General features: G+C 43.0%; 1 protein-coding gene across 6 annotated transcripts in view; it reads right to left on the bottom strand.

The window, feature by feature from the left end:
* PTPRQ (protein tyrosine phosphatase receptor type Q) overlaps positions 1 to 19,102 on the bottom strand; it is a 232,032-nt gene that overhangs the window by 30,062 nt on the left and 182,868 nt on the right. For 4 of the 6 annotated variants that reach the window (XR_009461626.1, XM_019494047.2, XM_059726123.1 and 1 more), the window contains exons 52-54: positions 15,184 to 15,283; positions 14,035 to 14,163; positions 11,937 to 11,981 (exon numbers count right to left, since the gene is read on the bottom strand). Coding sequence is in view for 5 of the 6 variants with exons in the window: in XM_019494047.2 (XP_019349592.1) it covers positions 11,937 to 11,981; positions 14,035 to 14,163; positions 15,184 to 15,283 (274 nt within the window). In the remaining variant the exon portion in view is untranslated. The remainder of the gene's footprint in view (positions 1 to 11,936; positions 11,982 to 14,034; positions 14,164 to 15,183; positions 15,284 to 19,102) is intronic. The other 2 variants (XM_059726124.1, XM_059726126.1) reach the window with 1 other exon arrangement.

The following is a 19,102-nucleotide window of genomic DNA, read 5'->3' as shown; positions in this document are numbered from 1 at the left end:
AATACAGTTTTAGGCTATTTTTCCCCATCTGATCATTTGACCGCTGTTCTGAGCTGAAATGGCACAGGAAATCCACACTTGGAGCACAACACTTAACTTACATTGGGCATTCAGATGTTTTGAACTGAGCATGAGGTGTAGAATGAAAAGTGCTCATGACATCCTTATACGTGCCAGCTTGAGTTGTGTGGCTGGGAATATGAGTGGTAAAGGGCATCTGCCTCCCAAGCTGTACAGCAGCTCTAGAGAAGCTCAGGAAGGCAACTTAGTACAAATACTCCTTTGCAGTCCTTTGTTGTCCAAATAAGTTTTTAAATATTTGAAGCTGGTGAATCTCTAGAGGGTAAGAAGCAGAGTCTAATTATCTCAGCAGGTACTTAATGGGACTTACACAGGAGTTAGACATGTGTTTATACATGTGGTCTTGGAGTGTGTGTGTGGGGGGGGGGGAGGGGTGCTTTAATTAGAGCAGCTCCGAGAGCATCTGGTGTATCAGCATCCCCGCACTTCAAAATGGTGGCAGGGGCACTTTATCTAAAGCTTGCTGAACAAGCTATTGGAATCGCTCATTGAACGAGCTTTACATAAAGCTCCCCTGCTGCCATTTTGAAGCATGGACACACTCATACACAAGACACTGGAGGCTGCTGAAGCACAGTAATTACTACACTCCAGCAGACTCAAATTAATCGAGTCTGCTCTGATGCACTGCAATTATAGTGCTTCGGAGTAGCCTCACTGTTCGTGTATAGGTGCCCCTAAGACCTAAAAACTGATTCCAAATAGTCCCTCCATTCCAAAAACTAACGCACATCTAAATCCTTTAAGGGACTCTGTTTGGGACTACATCAGTCCCTTAGTGGTTCCAAATCAGCACATATGCCTACAAAGGAGGGGCTTAGAGCATACACTCTGATGACTATGCTCCCCTCTCCCCTACTGCCACCCCAAGCTCTAGAGTCATTCAGATCAACCCCAGAAAGCAACTCCCCAAGCTAAACTCCCTGGAAAGGGCAAAAACAACTAACTCACACTTGTGTCTACATGTGCATATTAATGCATTTGAATAAATTCCAGAGTTTATTCAAGCCAGGTGCACATCTGCTTGTGAGCCCAGAAGTACAGGATGTTGAACCATGGCAGAGTAGCCCCACCTGGCAGGGGGTCGGGGGGGGAGTCAGCCTGCCAGCCCAGGGCTGCTTTCTCCAGCTCAACATGCTGCAGAGGGGCTGTCTTATCTTATTTATATATTTACAAGTATTTACAAGTATTATCCTGTAAATACAAGTATTATCCTGCTGCGGAGTAAACAACTCCACAGCAGCGCACATTCCCCTGGCTGGCTGAGGCACAGGGGTACTTCAGTGCATGGGGTGCCAGCTGGCTAGCCTCACACTAAAGCACCCTCATGCCCCAGACAGCATTGTATTTACTTGTATACTTGTATTTATAAGTATTATCCTGTTACAGGCTAAATTAGTTTACTCCAGCCTAATAGCGGTGCACACTTAGATGCAAGATGTTTACTGCACAGCTAATTAGTCTACTGTGCAGTAAATGTCTCATGTAGATACACCCACTTACAGCACTCAAGTCAGCTCAAAATTGGTGGCAAGCCTCCTTTTTGCCCACTAGCCTCAGAGTTAAAGCACTTACCCAAGAAATGGGAGACCATCTTCCTTTGTGGCCTAGAGGTTAGGCTCTTTGAGCCCAGTTATTTTTGTTTCATAACCAATGATTGTATAATGTAAAATATATAAACAGTGCTAGGAACGGGGCCCAGAATGCAAAGCTTGCCATCTAGAAGAATGCCCTAGCCCTAGTCACTAGGTTACAGAAGCAATCTCTTGCTTGTTCCCAGAACTGTTCATGCATTATACATTACACAGTCATTGGATGCAAAACAGAAATGATGCTGACACAGGGACCTGAATCCAGGACTCTCCTTTCCCTAGGAAAATGTACTAACTAATATAATACAGAGCTAGGATTCCTCTTGCTCTTTCCAGCACCATGACTATTGTATTCCAGCCCAACAACCTTCAACAGTGTGTCTGTAAAATGTTTTCATCTAAACTGTTGTATAATCTGATGTTTAAGGTACTCTCTTGGGAACTGGGAGAGTCAATCCCAAATCTCCTCAAGCTGAGGAAGGCCTAAAACCCAGATTTTCCACATCCTGAGAAAGTGCTCAAACCACTAAGCTCTTGGGCAAACACAAAGAGGAATCTAAATTGTCTGTCTTCAAGAACTGTTAAGAGTAGGAAAACCTACCAAAACTCTTCCAAAGAGAGACATGGCATTATAAAATCTCTCCATTGATTCTGCGGAGACCCCAGGTACCAGTGTGGGTCATTTTGAAAGTAAGAGGAGGCATTCAAAAGTGTGGTAGAGTAACACTCATGTCAAAGTACATGTTAAGACAATGTAACTGTGGTCCTACGTGCCCAAAGCAGAAATTGTCAAAACTGGTGCTTCTATTCATAAGTCTGTATTTTGGGCACCTAAATTGAACAAAACTATCCAAAAATTCAGCAGTTTTGAAAATCAAATCACATATTTAGGTTCCTAATGCCTTGATCGTGCAAGGGGTTTAATTGTAGACAGGTGCATGAGCATCACCAGAGTTTCTAGACACCTTCAAGCAGTGCATCAAGCACAGTGCATTAGGAATCTATTTCAGGCCCTCAGTTTGCAAGGCTTGCCTAAAAGCATCTACCAAAGAAATTTGAAACAACAGATTTTAAATGATAATTTACTCCTGCAAAACTCACACTTTTACCATTTCTCTCTTATACACATTCTTTAAAAATAGGAGAAATTAATTCAAGTGTATATGAAAATACATTTTTACTACTAGCATACTTTTTGTAGCATAAACAATCATTTGGCTTTCTTTAAAAATCTCATCAAGAATTTAGTTTAAAAAATTAAATTTAAAGCTTTACAATCTTTAGAAAAGTAAACCAAGTTATATTATGGCAATAACTGCAGAGCCATAACTTATTAAATTACTTACACTACTCTACCAAATGTAATGTTAAGCCTATTGAAGATACATTGGTGACATATTTTATCATGGTAATATTCTTAAAACAATATAAATTTTATAGTATAAATAAATTACAGGAAATCCATATGCAATTTAAATCTTTTGGAGGACTTGACCCTGTTTCATTCAAGACAATGGAGGTTTTGAAATTGAAATTTTACTAGGAGCAGGATTAAACCATCAAGACACCAAAAGGGCACTGCAAATCCAGAAAAGGAAGAAAAGGAGAATATGGAAGGATTAAGTATTTACAACATAGTTATTATCAGAGATCCCCTGCAGAGTCCATGTTTAAGTTTAACTAGCACTGATTATGTTGCTGGTCTTATTTACATATGTGACCAGGCATGCATTACTTGGCATATGCAACCAACTTTTACTGACTTTGGCAGCATTACAGAGACACATTTTCTCAAGGAGAAACTACTGAATAAGTATGCCACCTCTGCATACAAAAGTGCTTGCCTATGAACATCAAGTTTACCATTCTGCAATTTTTTATAATAAAAATCTTAGTAATCCTTGCAAAGACATTTTCTGTTTAATCTTCTTTATAATTTGAATTCTTCTAGCTTCCCCTTACAGCAAAATAAATATCCTAATCAACATTCTTGTAATTTTTGGAACAGTATTGATATCTGAAAGCTTGTGATTCTAGCCACATTACTCCCTTATTTCCTGTTGGCTGTAGAAATGAGCGTGCCATAACCAAACAACTCTGATGATGTGCAAGAATGGGGAAACCACTGAGTTTTTTGGTTCAGCTTCCTGGAACTGCTAGCAAGTAATGATTATAATTATTTGGAAACATAAATTTTATACACACGTGTGTGTGTGTGTGTGTGTGCGCGTGCATGAGCAAGAAGGCTCTTGTTATTCTGGCCATGTGCTCAGCACATGGCAAGCTGGGGCCTGTATCTGGGTGAAATATGTAAAACCCTCTGGCCTCATTGGCCACAGGAAGCAGAAGATCCTCCAGGCAGATGAGTAAGAGAGAGGCTGGGCTGTGGCACTCCCTAATTGGACAAGGCTTTGGTGATGTCATACCAGGTATATAAGAACAATTCAACTAAGATTTTGAGCTTCTTCTTGGGACTGCTGAGAGTTGCATAGTTGGTCGGGGAGCCAGAAAAACCTGCTCCCTTGGGGGTGGGAGGGAAGACTCCTCCCCCCTTCACTGGAGAGGCAAGCAAAAGCTATGGGATGGGAAAACCTCAGGTATAGGGAGAGAAAGCATGTCTGGGAGTTTGAGACTCCTATTTCTTCCCTCTTTCTCCCTTTTTTCTTAAGTGGATTAATGCCATTGTGGGTATTAATCCCTGGAGCAAACTGCCCAGGAATGGGTCCTAGTAGTTACTGGCCCTGCATTTGGGAACTGTATGGTCTCAGCACAGTGGTATAGCTGGGACTGGGTGTCCAGGCTACAGCCACTGGCCGGGGTCCTTTTTGCTGTTTCACAGCTATTGCATTTCAGCCTAGTTATGAACCGCAGCCATATGTTTGGGTGGCAGATTTGGGCCAGATGGAAGCCTGGCACAGTTTGAGCCAGGGTGAGACCTGGCACTAGTTGTTTATCCATGCCTCAGTGCAGTATAGGCCTGATCAGCTTTTGTTGCCAGGTTCAGGCCCAGCGAGATAAGCCTGGGACTCCTTTTGTCCTTTTCGTAGTTTATCTCCCAAATGAGAGGTGTTGTTGGGTGCTAGATGTAGTTCAGGCCAAGATAGGCCTGACCTTTCCTCCAAGCTCTTTCTGCCCAGCAGAGCTGAGATTGGGACTAGGAATTTTGGGATGCAGTATGTTGAGAAAAGCTGCAGTTAAGCCCTCAAAGCCACCATGTGGAAGTGGAGGTCAGTGCTGTACCACTTCTCCAGGAGCAAGGGAGTCCCTTGCAGTGCAGAAGGACTCATGCTCTTGAGCAGTTTCCGGCGGCACAGGGAACCCAAAGAGGAGCGGAGGACTCTCTGGTATGGGTCCCCTCTCCAGCCTGTTGCTGAAGTAAAGGGGTATAGTATAGGCGTAGGGGTGCAGGCCTCTGGAACTACCCACCGGGGAGCCCCAAGTCCTAGACAGCCTGGGTATGGGTGAAGCCTCCCCAAGAGGGTACCACCTATAGACTTTGCTCTGTAGTTAGCAGTGTTTTAAATTGCATTTGTTTTTCTTTGTTTTCTGTAATAAATCTGTTTTCTGTGTTTATATGGCTTGTGAGGAAGGGGTTTTTATTTGTGGGACACCCTAGTAATTCATTTAGGGTTTCCCAGGTCTGGGTGGGGGCTCAAGTCAAGGAAAAATATATTCAGTACCCCAAAATTGAACCTGGCCCTTGTTGCTGTCGACCAGTGCTGCTGACCAGTGACAGTTACATATATATGTATGCGAAACACTAAATGAAACAGCTGAGCTTCCAGAACATTTAACGTAGCCTCTCAGTGGTGAAGGAAGAACAGAGACAAGAACCACCAACAACATAATTTGAGAATCTCAGCAGGCCAGTCAGGCACTCAACAAGAATGAGGGCTAAACTAAACTTTTATCCCCAGTTAAGATCTTTTCTAGTTTATATTTGTGCTGCAGAGAAAATTATTTTCAGTTTTCAGTGCTGGTCTTTCATCACTTTTCACAAGCAGAATTTTTGTTTGTAGCCAGGTTGGTCTAAGGACATAGGCAAGCAAGGTTCTTGGGTATATGCGATATCTTTTATTAGACCAACTGAGTAGTTGGAAAAAAATTATTTGCAAGCTTCTGGTTGCAACACCCTTCTTCAGGCCATTGGTGACATGTAGGGGGTGCACGCAGGTGCATGTGCACCCCCTGAGCATGGCAGTGTACCCCCTTGTGTAAACACTGCTGGTGGCGCCTGTGGGCGGTTGCTGCTTGCCACCCCCTCCCCTTGCTGCTGCCAGCATCTGTGGATGGTCTGCAATTGCTGCTGGCCACCACCAATGCTGTTGGCGGTGTCTGTGGGTGGTCACCAACCACTCGGTGCCCCCCACCACCCCGCTGCCGACAGCACCACGGCCGCCTGCGGGAGCTCACCGCTTGCTGCTGCCACGCTCCTGCCACCAACAGCATTGCTGATGCCTGTGGGAGCTCGCTGTGCCCCCCCAGCCTCCAGGGGCATGTGGTGTTCATGCTTCAGGCATAGGGAGTCTCTGCTCTTCTGAGGTATAGGGGTGCAGAGGGTGCTGTCTTCTGAAAGAAGAGACTCCCTATGCCTGAAGAAAGGTGCTGGTGCCCAAAAGCTTGCAAAGAACTTTTTCCCAGCTGCTCAGTTGGCCTAATAAAAGATATCACATCTATCCAAAAAACCTTGCCTTCAACAAGCAGAAAACATTTTTTAAGAATCTAAGCACATAAAGTTTGATACCTAAACACATATATACAATGAAGGACCTGACTTTCAGAGTAGCTGAGCTTTCACTCTCCCTTTATAGCAAGTGTGAGCAGAGGCAGATCCAGGATTTCCCAAAGGGGGATGCAGAAGCAGAAACCTACACTGCGTGGGTGGCTGTATCCCCTGCTCCCAGCCTCCTTTGCCCCACCAATACATGCAGATATGCTGCAGAAGCTTCTGGGGAGTTTTTAAACTCTCCTCCCACCACCATGCCCCTGCTTGACCCTGCTGCATTCTCCATGGTTGCGGGGCAGAGAAATTCCAGAGCCAGCCAGGCTGAGCAGCGGCTGTTCTCAGCTGGGGAGGGAACAACAGCAACATAATGACAGGAGAGCTTCTGAAGAGTTCCCCGCATCCTGCCTGGTCACAGTGCAGGGAAAGGGAACCCTGTCCATTCCTGCTGCCCTTGAACTCATCCCTAGCTGCGCAGCAGGCAGGGTTGGCTCTGGTACTTCTCTGCTCTCAGGACAATGGGGAAAGGCATGGGGAGGGAAAGGATGGGTGGGGATGGGGAGAGAGCATTTCTTTGAGCAGGACAGGGAAGGGAGAGAATATTTTCACCTGTTTTTGAAACTTTAAAAAGTCCCCAAACCCTCCCATGGTGCAGTCCACTCCAAAAGAGAGGTGTAGCTGCACCCTCTGGATCCGCTCCCTAGTATGAGTAGCAGGTCTGACCATCTTTATTTAGATTCCTATGTGTGGATTAAGTTATCTAACTTGAAAGACCTACCATTTTCAGATGTTGGCCTAAATGTAAAAGGAGGTTCATATGGATGACAACCATATTCATCCAAAGTAGCTCTGTTCTGTTTTGCACAGGATAGGTCTACCTGGCTGCAGTCGTCAGCTTATTTTTTCCATTATTTCTGAAGTGAAACTTTGTGGCAAAATGCACAAATTTTATCTTCTTACAGCATGTGTACGCGTGTGTGCGCGCGCGTGTGTGCGCGTGCACGTGCTATAAGATAAAATTCTTGCATCTTGTCAGAATTGCTATTTAAAAAAAACCAAACATGCAGTAAGTTTGTCAACAGCATGGCTTTGATCATTTATCAGTCTTTTGCTTGAAACATCAGGATTCAAAGAGCATCATAGTGTGGAAAGTACAATTTAGAATCAAACTTAAAAAAGGCAAATTCTTCCATTGCAACAAGACAAATTTCATTTATTCTGCATTCTACTTCCTTTTTTGTGGTTCCCTTAACTAAAGAATACTTGATTGCTTTAAATCTGATTTTCTTTTTAAACAGTGTATTGTTTCATGTGTGGAATTTTTGAAGCATATCAAACATCTGAATCCCACTCAGATTACTTCTGATAGACCCAGAAAAAAGCCATTTATTTGTGTTGGCAATAGTAACTGAAGACTTTATTGTCACACAGACTCAGCTTTCTCTCTGGATCAGTCAGTAGAATTCTACAGGGAATTAAAACTTTGTCGAAATGAAAAACTATAGAAATGAATATGTCCACTAAAGGCTTAAACACCCATTTCCATTATTCCCAGAAAGTGTTAGTTAATTGCAAGCTACAAAGGGCTTAACCCTCACTGAGGATTTACTGGTGATGGAGAGAAATATGTGGCTTTTCCCTTTCCATTGCAGAGGGCCAGATGTTATCTTGGTCCTTGTACTCTTGGTATGGAGAACTCAGGGAGCCTGCAACTGATAGTTGTACTAGAAACTGTGTAGGAAGAATGAAAGCTTGAGGCAATAACAAGGCCTCCTTCCTTTCAAGTCCATCCACAGAAGAGCTGGGCTGGTATAGGGAAAAGGTGTGTGCTTTCAATAAGGACAGCAGGAATGGCTCTTGCATTCATGTTCTTGTTACTTCGGGAGACATATCTGCTGTACTTACTGAAAGTTTCTAGTACAACTGTTTCTAGTACAATGGCACAATACATCTATGAGCTGCTGCCATTGCAAAGCCTTTCTTTTCTCCTGCACACATCAGTGCAGAACAGGGACTTAATCGTAAGTTATTTCTTTCAGTCCAAATGATCTGAGCTAATCCCAACCAGATGCTGTGTGTAGCGAATTTGTGCAGAGCCTTTTTTTCTGTGCTGCATGCATGTAGGGCAGAATCCTATTTCACTTTATGTGCCCAGACGGCAGTTTTCCAGAAGTCGAAGTGCCACTTTTCGCACTCTGCAATCCTACTCTCCAGACCATGTAGACAGATAAAGAGTTCACATGGCTACTGAGCAAGCATACTAGGCTGCACACTGATCTGGACAGCTATGCAACACTATACATGCAGCTTTGGGCAAGCATAAGTCACAAAATTCTACCCAGCAAATACCCAAGACTTTTCTGATCTCCCAGCATAGTGCTCTAACAACCAGGTTTGTGTCCACACTGCACATGGAGCAGGATCCAAAAATGGCATTTGCATGGCTGGAAAATTTCTATTTGAGCACTTAAAGTGAAATAAGATTCTGTCCACATGTATGTGACACAGAAAAAAGGCACTGCACACATTCTGCCAGCTCACCTGTCCAGCTCTCTTGACAGTTGACTATCAGGAGAGGCACTGTTGATTAGAGTGTCTTTAGAATATGTCACGTTCAACATAGCACTTAGCACTTCCAATGGGAACATAAGCCAATCTCACAGTTGTGCTGATCACATTCCTGTCCTATACATGGTTTGAATGCAGAGTGGAAAAGTACATCATCTGTTTTGTGTTTACTTTTGGAAAAATAAGATAAGATTGGCTGAAGTAGACAATCCCTGTACCAACATTGGGGAACATGTTTGGGGGTCAGATTCTTTGTTTCAGCACAACCATGGGGAAAACAATATGGAACCCTGGTAGTTTTGACGTACCTTTGCGTTTCCTTTATTTTTTACCTTGCCTCAAGATGGTTCCAGAGAGTCATGGTGGATGGGTCGGTTTCAACCTGTAAGGGTGTGGGCAGTGGGGTCCCACAGGGCTCGGTCCTTGGACCGATACTCTTTAAAGTCTTCATCAGTGACTTGGACGAGGGAGTGAAATGTACTCTGTCCAAGTTTGCAGATGACACAAAGCTATGGGGAGAGGTGGACACGCCGGAGGGCAGGGAACAGCTGCAAGCAGATCTGGACAGGTTGGACAAGTGGGCAGAAAACAACAGAATGCAGTTCAACAAGGAGAAATGCAAAGTGCTGCACCTAGGGAGGAAGAATGTCCAGCACACCTACAGCCTAGGGAATGACCTGCTGAGTAGCACGGAAGTGGAAAGGGATCTTGGAGTCCTAGTGGACTCCAAGATGAACATGAGTCGGCAGTGTGACGATGCCATCAAAAAAGCCAATGGCACTTTATCGTGCATCAGCAGATGCATGACGAATAGGTCCAAGGAGGTGATACTTCCCCTCTATCGGGCGCTGGTCAGACTGCAGTTGGAGTACTGCGTGCAATTCTGGGCGCCGCAATTCAAGAGGGATGCAGATAACCTGGAGAGGGTCCAGAGAAGGGCCACTCGTATGGTTAAGGGCCTGCAGACCAAGCCCTACGAGGAGAGACTAGAGAAACTGGATCTTTTCAGCCTCCGCAAGAGAAGGTTGAGAGGCGGCCTTGTGGCTGCCTATAAATTCATCACGGGGGCACAGAAGGGAATTGGTGAGTATTTATTCACCAAGGCACCCCTGGGGGTTACAAGAAATAATGGCCACAAGCTAGCAGAGAGCAGATTTAGATTGGACATTAGGAAGAACTTCTTCACAGTTCGAGTGGCCAGGGTCTGGAACAGGCTCCCAAGGGAGGTGGTGCTCTCCCCTACCCTGGGGGTCTTCAAGAGGAGGTTAGATGAGCATCTAGCTGGGGTCATCTAGACCCAGCACTCTTTCCTGCTTATGCAGGGGGTCAGACTCGATGATCTATTGAGGTCCCTTCCGACCCTAACACCTATGAATCTATGAATTTATACCCTAATTTAGCTCCTTTTGGATCCTCCTGCAGCCAAAAGTAACTGGAGTACTGTACTCTCAGGAAATTTTCTCTCCCTGCACCACCATATTTCTGTCACATTTCATTGAGGAGCTGCAAGGGTCAGGAGCTTCTCCACCAAACCCTTGGCATCTAGGAATTTCCCTATGAAGGTCATTTCCTCGTGGCATATTTTCACCAGGTTTATAGCTACCTTTCAGCAGTCACATACCCAGACAACAGAAAAGCTAATCTTTCCTTTTAACTGAACCATAGACCATAGTAGCGTCAATCACATGGAAATGCTGCACTAGCTATGTAACAAGCTAAGTGTCTGTGTCAAATGATGAAGTCCACCCAGAGGGGGTGCACATTTCCACTCCTGCTTTACCTGCAAACTGCACGTACAGTAAGCTCTCAGGCCTCAGGAACACATCAGTGCACTACAGAGAAATCCATCCAGGCTGTGAACATTATGAGCTACTCAGCTGGGCTTCCTGGAGTCCCTGCTTTCAAATAGGGGGCTCTATGAATGTAGGTGGTGAGCACTGTCACCACTCGTCCCCTCCTTTCCCTGGCTGCTGAATTTGCATCAGTGAGCTCATAGAGCTCACAGTGTACGTGGAGCTCCTATTTGAATGTGCATAGGTATTTCTAACCTGTAAACTTACCATACTAGGCAGCAGTATCCCAACACATCCCACACTACTCTGCATGGGCTACCTGGTAACCAGAAAAAGGGTAGCCACAGTCCCAGATTAATTAGCAATGCTGAGTGACAGCAGTTTCCATGGCCTAAGCTGTTGTGCTTCCTTCAGCCACTGAGAGAAAATCCCATTTACCATGAAGGCTCTTTCTTTATAAAAGCCAGCATCAGATTTGCAGAGAACATTCCTGCTTAATGTACTACAGACAGTGCTACAACAGAACCTTGCTCATGCTGCACAGGTAGTGATGATGGTCTTTACTACTGGAGAAAATGCCAAAGATTTTTCAGCAGAACAAGAACATCTGGCATCTCACTGTTATTATATATTCCCAATAGTGGCCTCAATATTCTAGTTATTCCAAAGAAAAAGTCAAATACTGCACTGAAGAGCTTACAGTGAGCCCCCTCTCTTCAAACTCTTCCACAGAAAGTTGTCACATCCAATAAAGGACTTAGGCAAGAAGCCAGCTGTAGTCCCTCAGCAGCTGCTGTTGAAAAATATAATCCAAAATTTAGCAGCTGTGTCCTGCAGCTCACAAAAATGGTCTGAGACAAGAGCCAGTGCTATTGGCCATTATTAGAGTAGGAGAAGTAGGCAGAGCACAAATGCAAAATATGGAAGGAAGGATATAGCTGCAGAATTTCAGTACATTAACATAAGTCACTGAGTTCAAAGAGGACATCGCAATGACAAATGCAATCATTTCCTAGTATAACTGTGCAGTTTGCAAATACCAATTTCATTTTAATGAACTATAATATACTTTCAAAAGTGATTTTATTTGTCAAAGGATCCCCAGAGTACAGTAGTGCACAAGTTAACAGGAAAAAAAAGGAAAACACACTATTTCTCTTCAACAATGAAATAACTTACTGGATGACATATATCTCCTTGCGTCTAAAGAAAAATGAAGAGCATCTGGAAGTAAAATCCATTAATAATTTAGTATACAAACAAAAATGGCATTGTTTTTATTTTTCTAACAGTTTGCAAAAGTGCAAGTTGTGGGAAACAATAATTTTGGGAGGTTCATTAAAGACATTTATATAAGCTACTGCTACAATAATACAAAAGTATGGTTTCTGTCCCCTACAGTGAATACCATTATTGCTAATCAGATAGTAAACCACATAATCAAACCAAAATGTTTATACACAAAATACACCACATACATTAGCCACCAAATTATTCCCATTATGTTTAACCATGTGTTGCACATGGCCAGTCTTGTGTGTGAATAAACTTGAACAGGTTTGTATATGCAATAATCCATTTTCTTACTACATCCACAGTCACATAAACACTCAAACCAAAAAAACCAACATCTACAATAGTCTATCTTCAAATTATCTGTAATTTCCAATGGGGTGCTTAACACTTAGGGCAAGATTATCTCAGCTGTCTCACCCTTGAGAAGTTCACCCACCACAATGCTTCACTCTCTAGAGTAGTGACATGGTAGAGAAAAATAAAGACATGTAAATAATATTTGTAATGAATCATGCCACTTTTAAGACTCCCCAAACAGATGCCTTATTCAGTCTCCCTTTCTTGAAGGACCCCCTTCAGCTGGCTTCACAAGGGAGAAGCCTCTGGCTTTGAGAAACTGACTCCTCTTTCCCAGGCTTCCCTGGTGATCCATAGCTCCCCTACCTCAGATGGCTCCTTTTGGGTGTTTTCTTCTTCAAAGGGATGGAGGGGTAAGGGGCAGAGTGCCAAACAGCACAGCAGGCTGCTCAGCTCCAAGCAAACGGTCCTTATTGTGTCACTGTATTTTCCTCTGTCCTTCCGCAGACTCCACTGTGTCCTCTATCAGAGTATGCCTTTCTCTCTACTCTGTCCTCCCTGAGACTACTTTCTTCTTTCCAGTTCCCTGCTCTCCCCTGGACTACCTTTTCTCTCTCCAGCTCTCTCAGAAACTCAGCTTTTCCCCTCGGACAGTTAGCCACACTCTCAGCAAAACAGTTACAAAATTACAGTATTAACTCGGGGACTAACACTCACCCAATCAAATTAAACAATGTTGTCAGGGAAAACGTTTCAGGGGTCAGACCTGATGATTTGTTTAGGTCCCTTCTGACCCTAAGCACTATGAAAAAATGAGGGAGCAGTCTGTGGCCTGCTGCCAGGCTCAAACTGCCATCTTCTCCTGGGGTGGTAAAGGTATCTAGAGGTCCTAGTTACAAAACTACTTAGTAAGTATTTACAGCAAAACAAGCGGTTACTGAGCCCTCTAAAGTGTTGATCCCCACCACAATTCAGCCCACTTAGCTTTTTCCATCACAATATTCATTAAATGTTTGCTAATTAAGTTAGTTGCAACACATTATTTAGAATTGTTGTTGCATTTATTTGTTGAATAATATGTAGATTTCTGACTACCAAAGCGAACATGGTTCACTTTTCCCTTTCAGCATGATCCTCGGTCACACAGCAAATCTTCTCAGCTGAAGGGCTTTGGGTGGCCACATGTCCTTTCAAGACTTGGGTATACATATATTCAGAGAGCTTGCATGTTTCAGAGAAACCCAATTGTCAGACAAGCCCATCCATGCTAGAAGATTTTTTAAATATCTTTTAAACAATGACAGAGCTGCTATTAGCTGAAGTTTGCTAAAAAAGTCCCTAATGAAGAGTTCAGATCTTTCATATGTTTACAAATCTTCAATGTACAAAAAAAATACTAATTAGAAATGTTCAGTAATTTCTCTTAAACACCCCCCCCAAAAGAAACTTCCCATTCCCAAACAGAATTAACTGTAAATTTCACTTAAAATTGTAAAAGATGTGAAAATGAAATTATTTTCTAAAAGCTGGCAAGAAGTACTTGGAGGATGGAGTGCTTTGAAAGGGGATCTCAGTGACCTGAGTAAATAAGAACACCGCACACGCTTCCAAACAAGCACAGGTCAGAAAGGGGTCATAGCTACAGACCTTTTGGACTACTGTTTTGCCTATGGAGTATACATACCGTGTAAATCTTTCATCCTTCAATTCCAGGTCTGCCACTGTAATCAACTGATCCAGTTTGAATTTAGTGTCGATAATTTCTGCATCCCGTGGGGAATACGTGCCTCCCTCTTTTTGCTTTTTTCGGATCCTGAAACAAAAATTGCAGTAAAAATTGAGAGTGAATTAAAAAGGCTATTGAAATGATTCGTTAAGTGTACCTGAATTAGCTGGAAGACAATACCAAGCTTTCACACAAGGAGAGTAGCTTTTCAAATTTCCGGTTTTCATTCTATATCAAGCATAGGAAAACCAAGCTAAGATCCTTATTTGGACTGTGCTCTCCTCTTATTTTGCTAACTTAAATCAGAAATAATTTGGCTACATCCAAAGAAATTACACTAATACAAAGCTTGTAAAAAGAGAATCCAGCCCTTTTGTTGGTTTTTTTATTTCTATACAAATGTTTGGTCTCCATTTCCAGTTTTCTGCAATGCCCTGCTTATACAGTATTTTCCTCATTCACCCTTGGTGAATGAGTAAAATAAAGCAAAAAGCAAGATTTGTGAGGAGAAGTAACGTCTTTTATTGAACCAACTTTACAGTTGGGAGAAACGTTAGACAAGCTCTTAGCCACAAAATGTGCTGGCTCAGATGCATTGTGCCCAAATGATGGTCTAACATTTCTCCAAACTAGAAAATTGGTCCAGGGAAAGACCTTCCTTAGGAAATATCACTTCTTACATATTCCCAGGACCATCATGGTTGTGCCACAACCACTACTACAACATGAAGTACTCTCATTCATACAGTGTTCTGCCAACTTCTTCAAACAGATATCTATGTAATGTTAAAGGTTGCTACAGCTGGAAGCAGAGTCTGATTTCTCTTCTACAAGCATAAATCCACAATCACTCCATCAATTTCACTGGAATTACTTTGGAATTTCACTAGCGACTGAGATCAGAGCTTGGGCTGCTGACACAAATCAAGCAGCTTGTCTCTCCCTTATTGGATCATAGGAAATTCCTACATGACAAGAAAAAGATGTTATTAAAATGCAATGGGCTGGCTGGTTCCCTATATACAAATTATTTAATCTGTATAAATGAGGAAATTCTTGCATACATATTACAAACAGTGTGCAATTATATGTAGAAATAAATCTTACTTTGCAAAAGCATAGACTGCTGCCACAAGAAGAATCATGGAAAGTATACATAATGTAACTGCAAGTCCTGCTTCTGTAGATCCTTCTGCCACTCCCTCACCTGCAACAGAAAATGGGCAATGATGGGATTAAAAACTTGAAGATGAACAAATATCTGGCGTTCAGATGTTACTTATACTACAGAGGGAAACCAAATCAGCCAATGTCTCTTGATAGCGTGACACAAGAGACCCATTTGTATTCATGCAGCTATATCAGTTTTAATATTTAATAAAATCTTTAAAAGATCCCATATAGTTACTAAAATCTAACAGTGTATTAACATATAACATATGGCATCTTCCCAGACACTTTGTAGCTTCTGCGAAAGATTTTGTCTCTGCCTGCAGATTCTCTCTAATTCCTGTTTCAGATGTTGTTTTAATTCCTTTTTTAAAGTTCACAAGTCTTGTTTTGGGTCTTTTCTGTCTTTGGAAGCTATATCCCATCCCTCACACCAGCACTGTCCCCTCTGAAGTGAGAAATTAGCCAGGATACAGGGTCTTTCAGAGCTCTGTTAGAAGGAGAAACTGATGAAGTCAGGCTTTTCCTTGGTTCCATCCTGTTTATTTGCAAACTATGTAAACAAAGACCTGTTTCTCTGAATACAGTGGAAAAAAAATCAACAGGAAATAACTCTTTTGCTTTCCATCCCAAACCTCTTTCCAGCCAGATATCTGCCCAAAAGGTCCACTCTAGCTTTCTCTTAAAAACACACTGAAAGTGTTTATATTGCAATCTCCTTATATTTCTAGCTGCTTCTAAACATCATTTCCAGCCTTAATGAAATGAGAACCTTGAAAAGGAAAACCGAAGGGTTGCATGCCACAGTGGAAATCAGTCATTTAGCTGTGAAATTGGCCTAGCCAAAGGACTTGTGTAAGACGGGCCATTTAAGTTTTCTTATCTCAGTCATAACTTTTTAGAGGGCAGTGTCCCAGCTCAAATAATACAACAACTTTCAAGGGAAAAACACCGGGGGACCTTTATTTACTCCGAATAAATAAGTTGGGGAATAAACTAAGAGTAGATTTTCAGAAGCCGATTCGAATTGCACAGTACTGAAGATGTTGTAGACCTTAGACCAGAAAAAAGAATGATTCATCCAGAGCTGGTACAAGCCCTGGGTGTGCAGTTTGGAGCCAGCCAATTTGGCTAGGGCACTGTAAATGTAGGCAAGGAAAAGAAGATAATCCACCTGAGCTGTCAGTGGAATCATGGAGAACTGGGTTACTGGCATGTCTGGATACCAATGATGACTTCCAGAATAATTTAACAATGAAACAACCGTATTGATATGCAGTCGTACTTGGTCTTGTAGATTAACATTATTGAAAAGAAGAGAGGATGCAGAGATTGTCACAGAACTTGAATACTTCCTTGAAGCTGTTTGCTGGAAGAAGAATCAGGTGCTCATAGGGAAGATTCCCATCTGACTGCCAGCAGATGTTTAAGCACAGTTCTGCATGTATGTATGATAGGCTAAAAGGTCACTTATACACATGCCAGATGCCTGCTCCAACATGTGCTAATTAGTGTCAGAACACACTCAATTAATTGAGTCTGCAGCCTCTGCATCACATGTATTCAGAACCCCAGACTCCAAAATGACAGTGGGGGCGCTCTAACTAAAGCTCATCAAATGAGCATTAGTTAAAGTGCCCCCACTGCCATTTTGAAGTGTGGGATGCTGAATACATGTGATGTGGTGGGCACTTTAATTAGCTGTTCTTGGACCTGCACCCCTCCACTCTGGAGCATGTGTAAAGATGCCCAAAGTTTCTAATCTGGTTCATGACTGTTTAAAATCATACAAATATGTCAAATGCCATTTGTAAAGGAAATATATTACTAATCAAAAAATCTGGGAAGCATTCAGTTAAATGCAAGTACTATGAAAAATTAGCTACAAAAAATAATTGTTATAAATAGAAGGCTGACCAGGACAGAGCCTAGGGAAAGCCCCTCACATGGTTGGGAGACGATGGGACATTGAGCTGAAGAGATAAAGCTCAATGGTGCAAGGAAGAGATTTTACTTACATTTGAACAGTTAAAAACAACAATGGGAGTACAGTTACTGAGAATGTAATAGAATCTCCAACATAACAGGTACTGGACTAGAACTACTTAAAATGCTAGAGTAGGGGATCCAAAACTGAGGAACCTATTAGTTTCAGATGGACTAGGGTTTATAGATTTATAAGGCTGAAACGAGAACCTCCAGAACTGAAGCAAAAGATGCAGAATGAGGTGCTGGATGACATAACAATTGCTCTGAATTTACTTCATTTTGACCAATAATTGTGTAATAAACACTGAGGAAAGTTAGTTTACAAATTCAGCCTATAGAATTCCCTTTAAAGATGTGGCTTAAATGGGGAAAATGGTTGAGATTTACTTTGAAACCCACTGTCTTGACAGAATCTTAGCTACTCAAGTTCATGTGTTTTTGAGGCAAGAACAGATTCCTTTTTGCTTTCTAACTGTGTTGAAGAACATTGAATAATGAAAAGAGGAACAGAGGAATTGTAGTTTTCAAATATAAGCCAGGAGTCTACTAAGTACTAGGTGTGTGGGAAATGAGCCGTATTCAATTCATATTTGACCCAATTTGGGGGACAGTGATTAGTTGATTTGGATCACTGTCCCGATTTGATTCGGCCAAATCCGAATCTGAAGATTCAATTCTGATTCAGAGAATCAGCGATTCGGCCATAGACACAGCTTTCTATGTTTTTTCTACATACCTCGAGGTACCAGGCGCAGTTTGTGAATGCTGAGATGGTGGGGCAGATGGAGTGTCCCACCAGAGTGTGGTAGGGCCCCCTGTGTGCTCGGCAGCGGATCTTGAAGTGGACTGGAAATATTTCCAGTCCACTTCTGGGTCTGCCAGGGACTACACAGGGGACCCCCGACCCCATACCCAGGAGACACCAGTCGCCAAGCTGAGGTGCGGGGGCGGGGGGGGGGAGGGGGGGTGGCAGCATGCTCCCTGGCGGACCCAAAAGTGGACTGGAACTGCTTCTGGTCCACTTCCAGATCTGCTGCCAAGAGTGCTAGAGACCCCCCCGTGCTCCCATGGGATACTTCATCCGCACCAGCATCTCAGCATTCTCGAGCCACCTGGTATCTTGAGGTATGTAGAAAAACCATTTACAGCAGTGTCTACGTCCAAATCATTGAATCTTTCCAAATCTCTCTGAATCGATTTGGAGGGTTCCAATTCAATTCGGAGAGATTAAAGGGTCTCCTGATTCAATTTGGATTCGGAGATTCAGCCGCCGAATTGGGCCGAATCTCCGCCAAATTAAATCAGTGACTGAAACTTCGCACAGCCCTAATAAATAAAGATTGAAAAAAAGGCTGAACAGGTACTTCCAGAGTTTCTGTTGGAGATGTTCACTGTAGTGTTAGCAGGAGAACAGTTTCATAGACTGTAGTAAAACAAGGGTTAGAAATTTGGATTTTTTTCCACAAAGCAACAAAGATATACATTGATATTCCCTGTGCGTTACAGAATACTAAATGTAGTCTCATCCTCCCAAATGTGCATGGGTGGATCCAGAAGGGATGCAAGGGAAGTGTGGTCACACCCCCTCCTGCTGTACAGTGCAGGTACAGAGATTCCTGAGCACACCAGCTGATTGGGGTGAGTTCTGGCCAGAGCCCCTGCTTTGACACAGCTCCAGAGCCCAGGGGGTAAGCAATGCAGTCATCTGCCCTTGACCTTTACCCCCCGCCCTGGCTAAATTCAGTGGCAGGGGAAAAGAGAGGATAGGTAGTAGCAGCAATCACCCCCTGAGCCCTATGAAAGCAAGGGCTTCTGCCAAACCTTGCATCAATCAGCTGGTGAGCTCAGAGAGCTCCCTGTACAGGCC

Source organism: Alligator mississippiensis, chromosome 4 (genome assembly GCF_030867095.1).
Source record: "Alligator mississippiensis isolate rAllMis1 chromosome 4, rAllMis1, whole genome shotgun sequence".
Classification (NCBI taxonomy): Eukaryota; Metazoa; Chordata; order Crocodylia; family Alligatoridae; genus Alligator; species Alligator mississippiensis.
The sequence above is the reverse complement of the archived record's forward strand: the minus strand, read 5'-3'. Positions and strand labels throughout refer to the sequence as shown.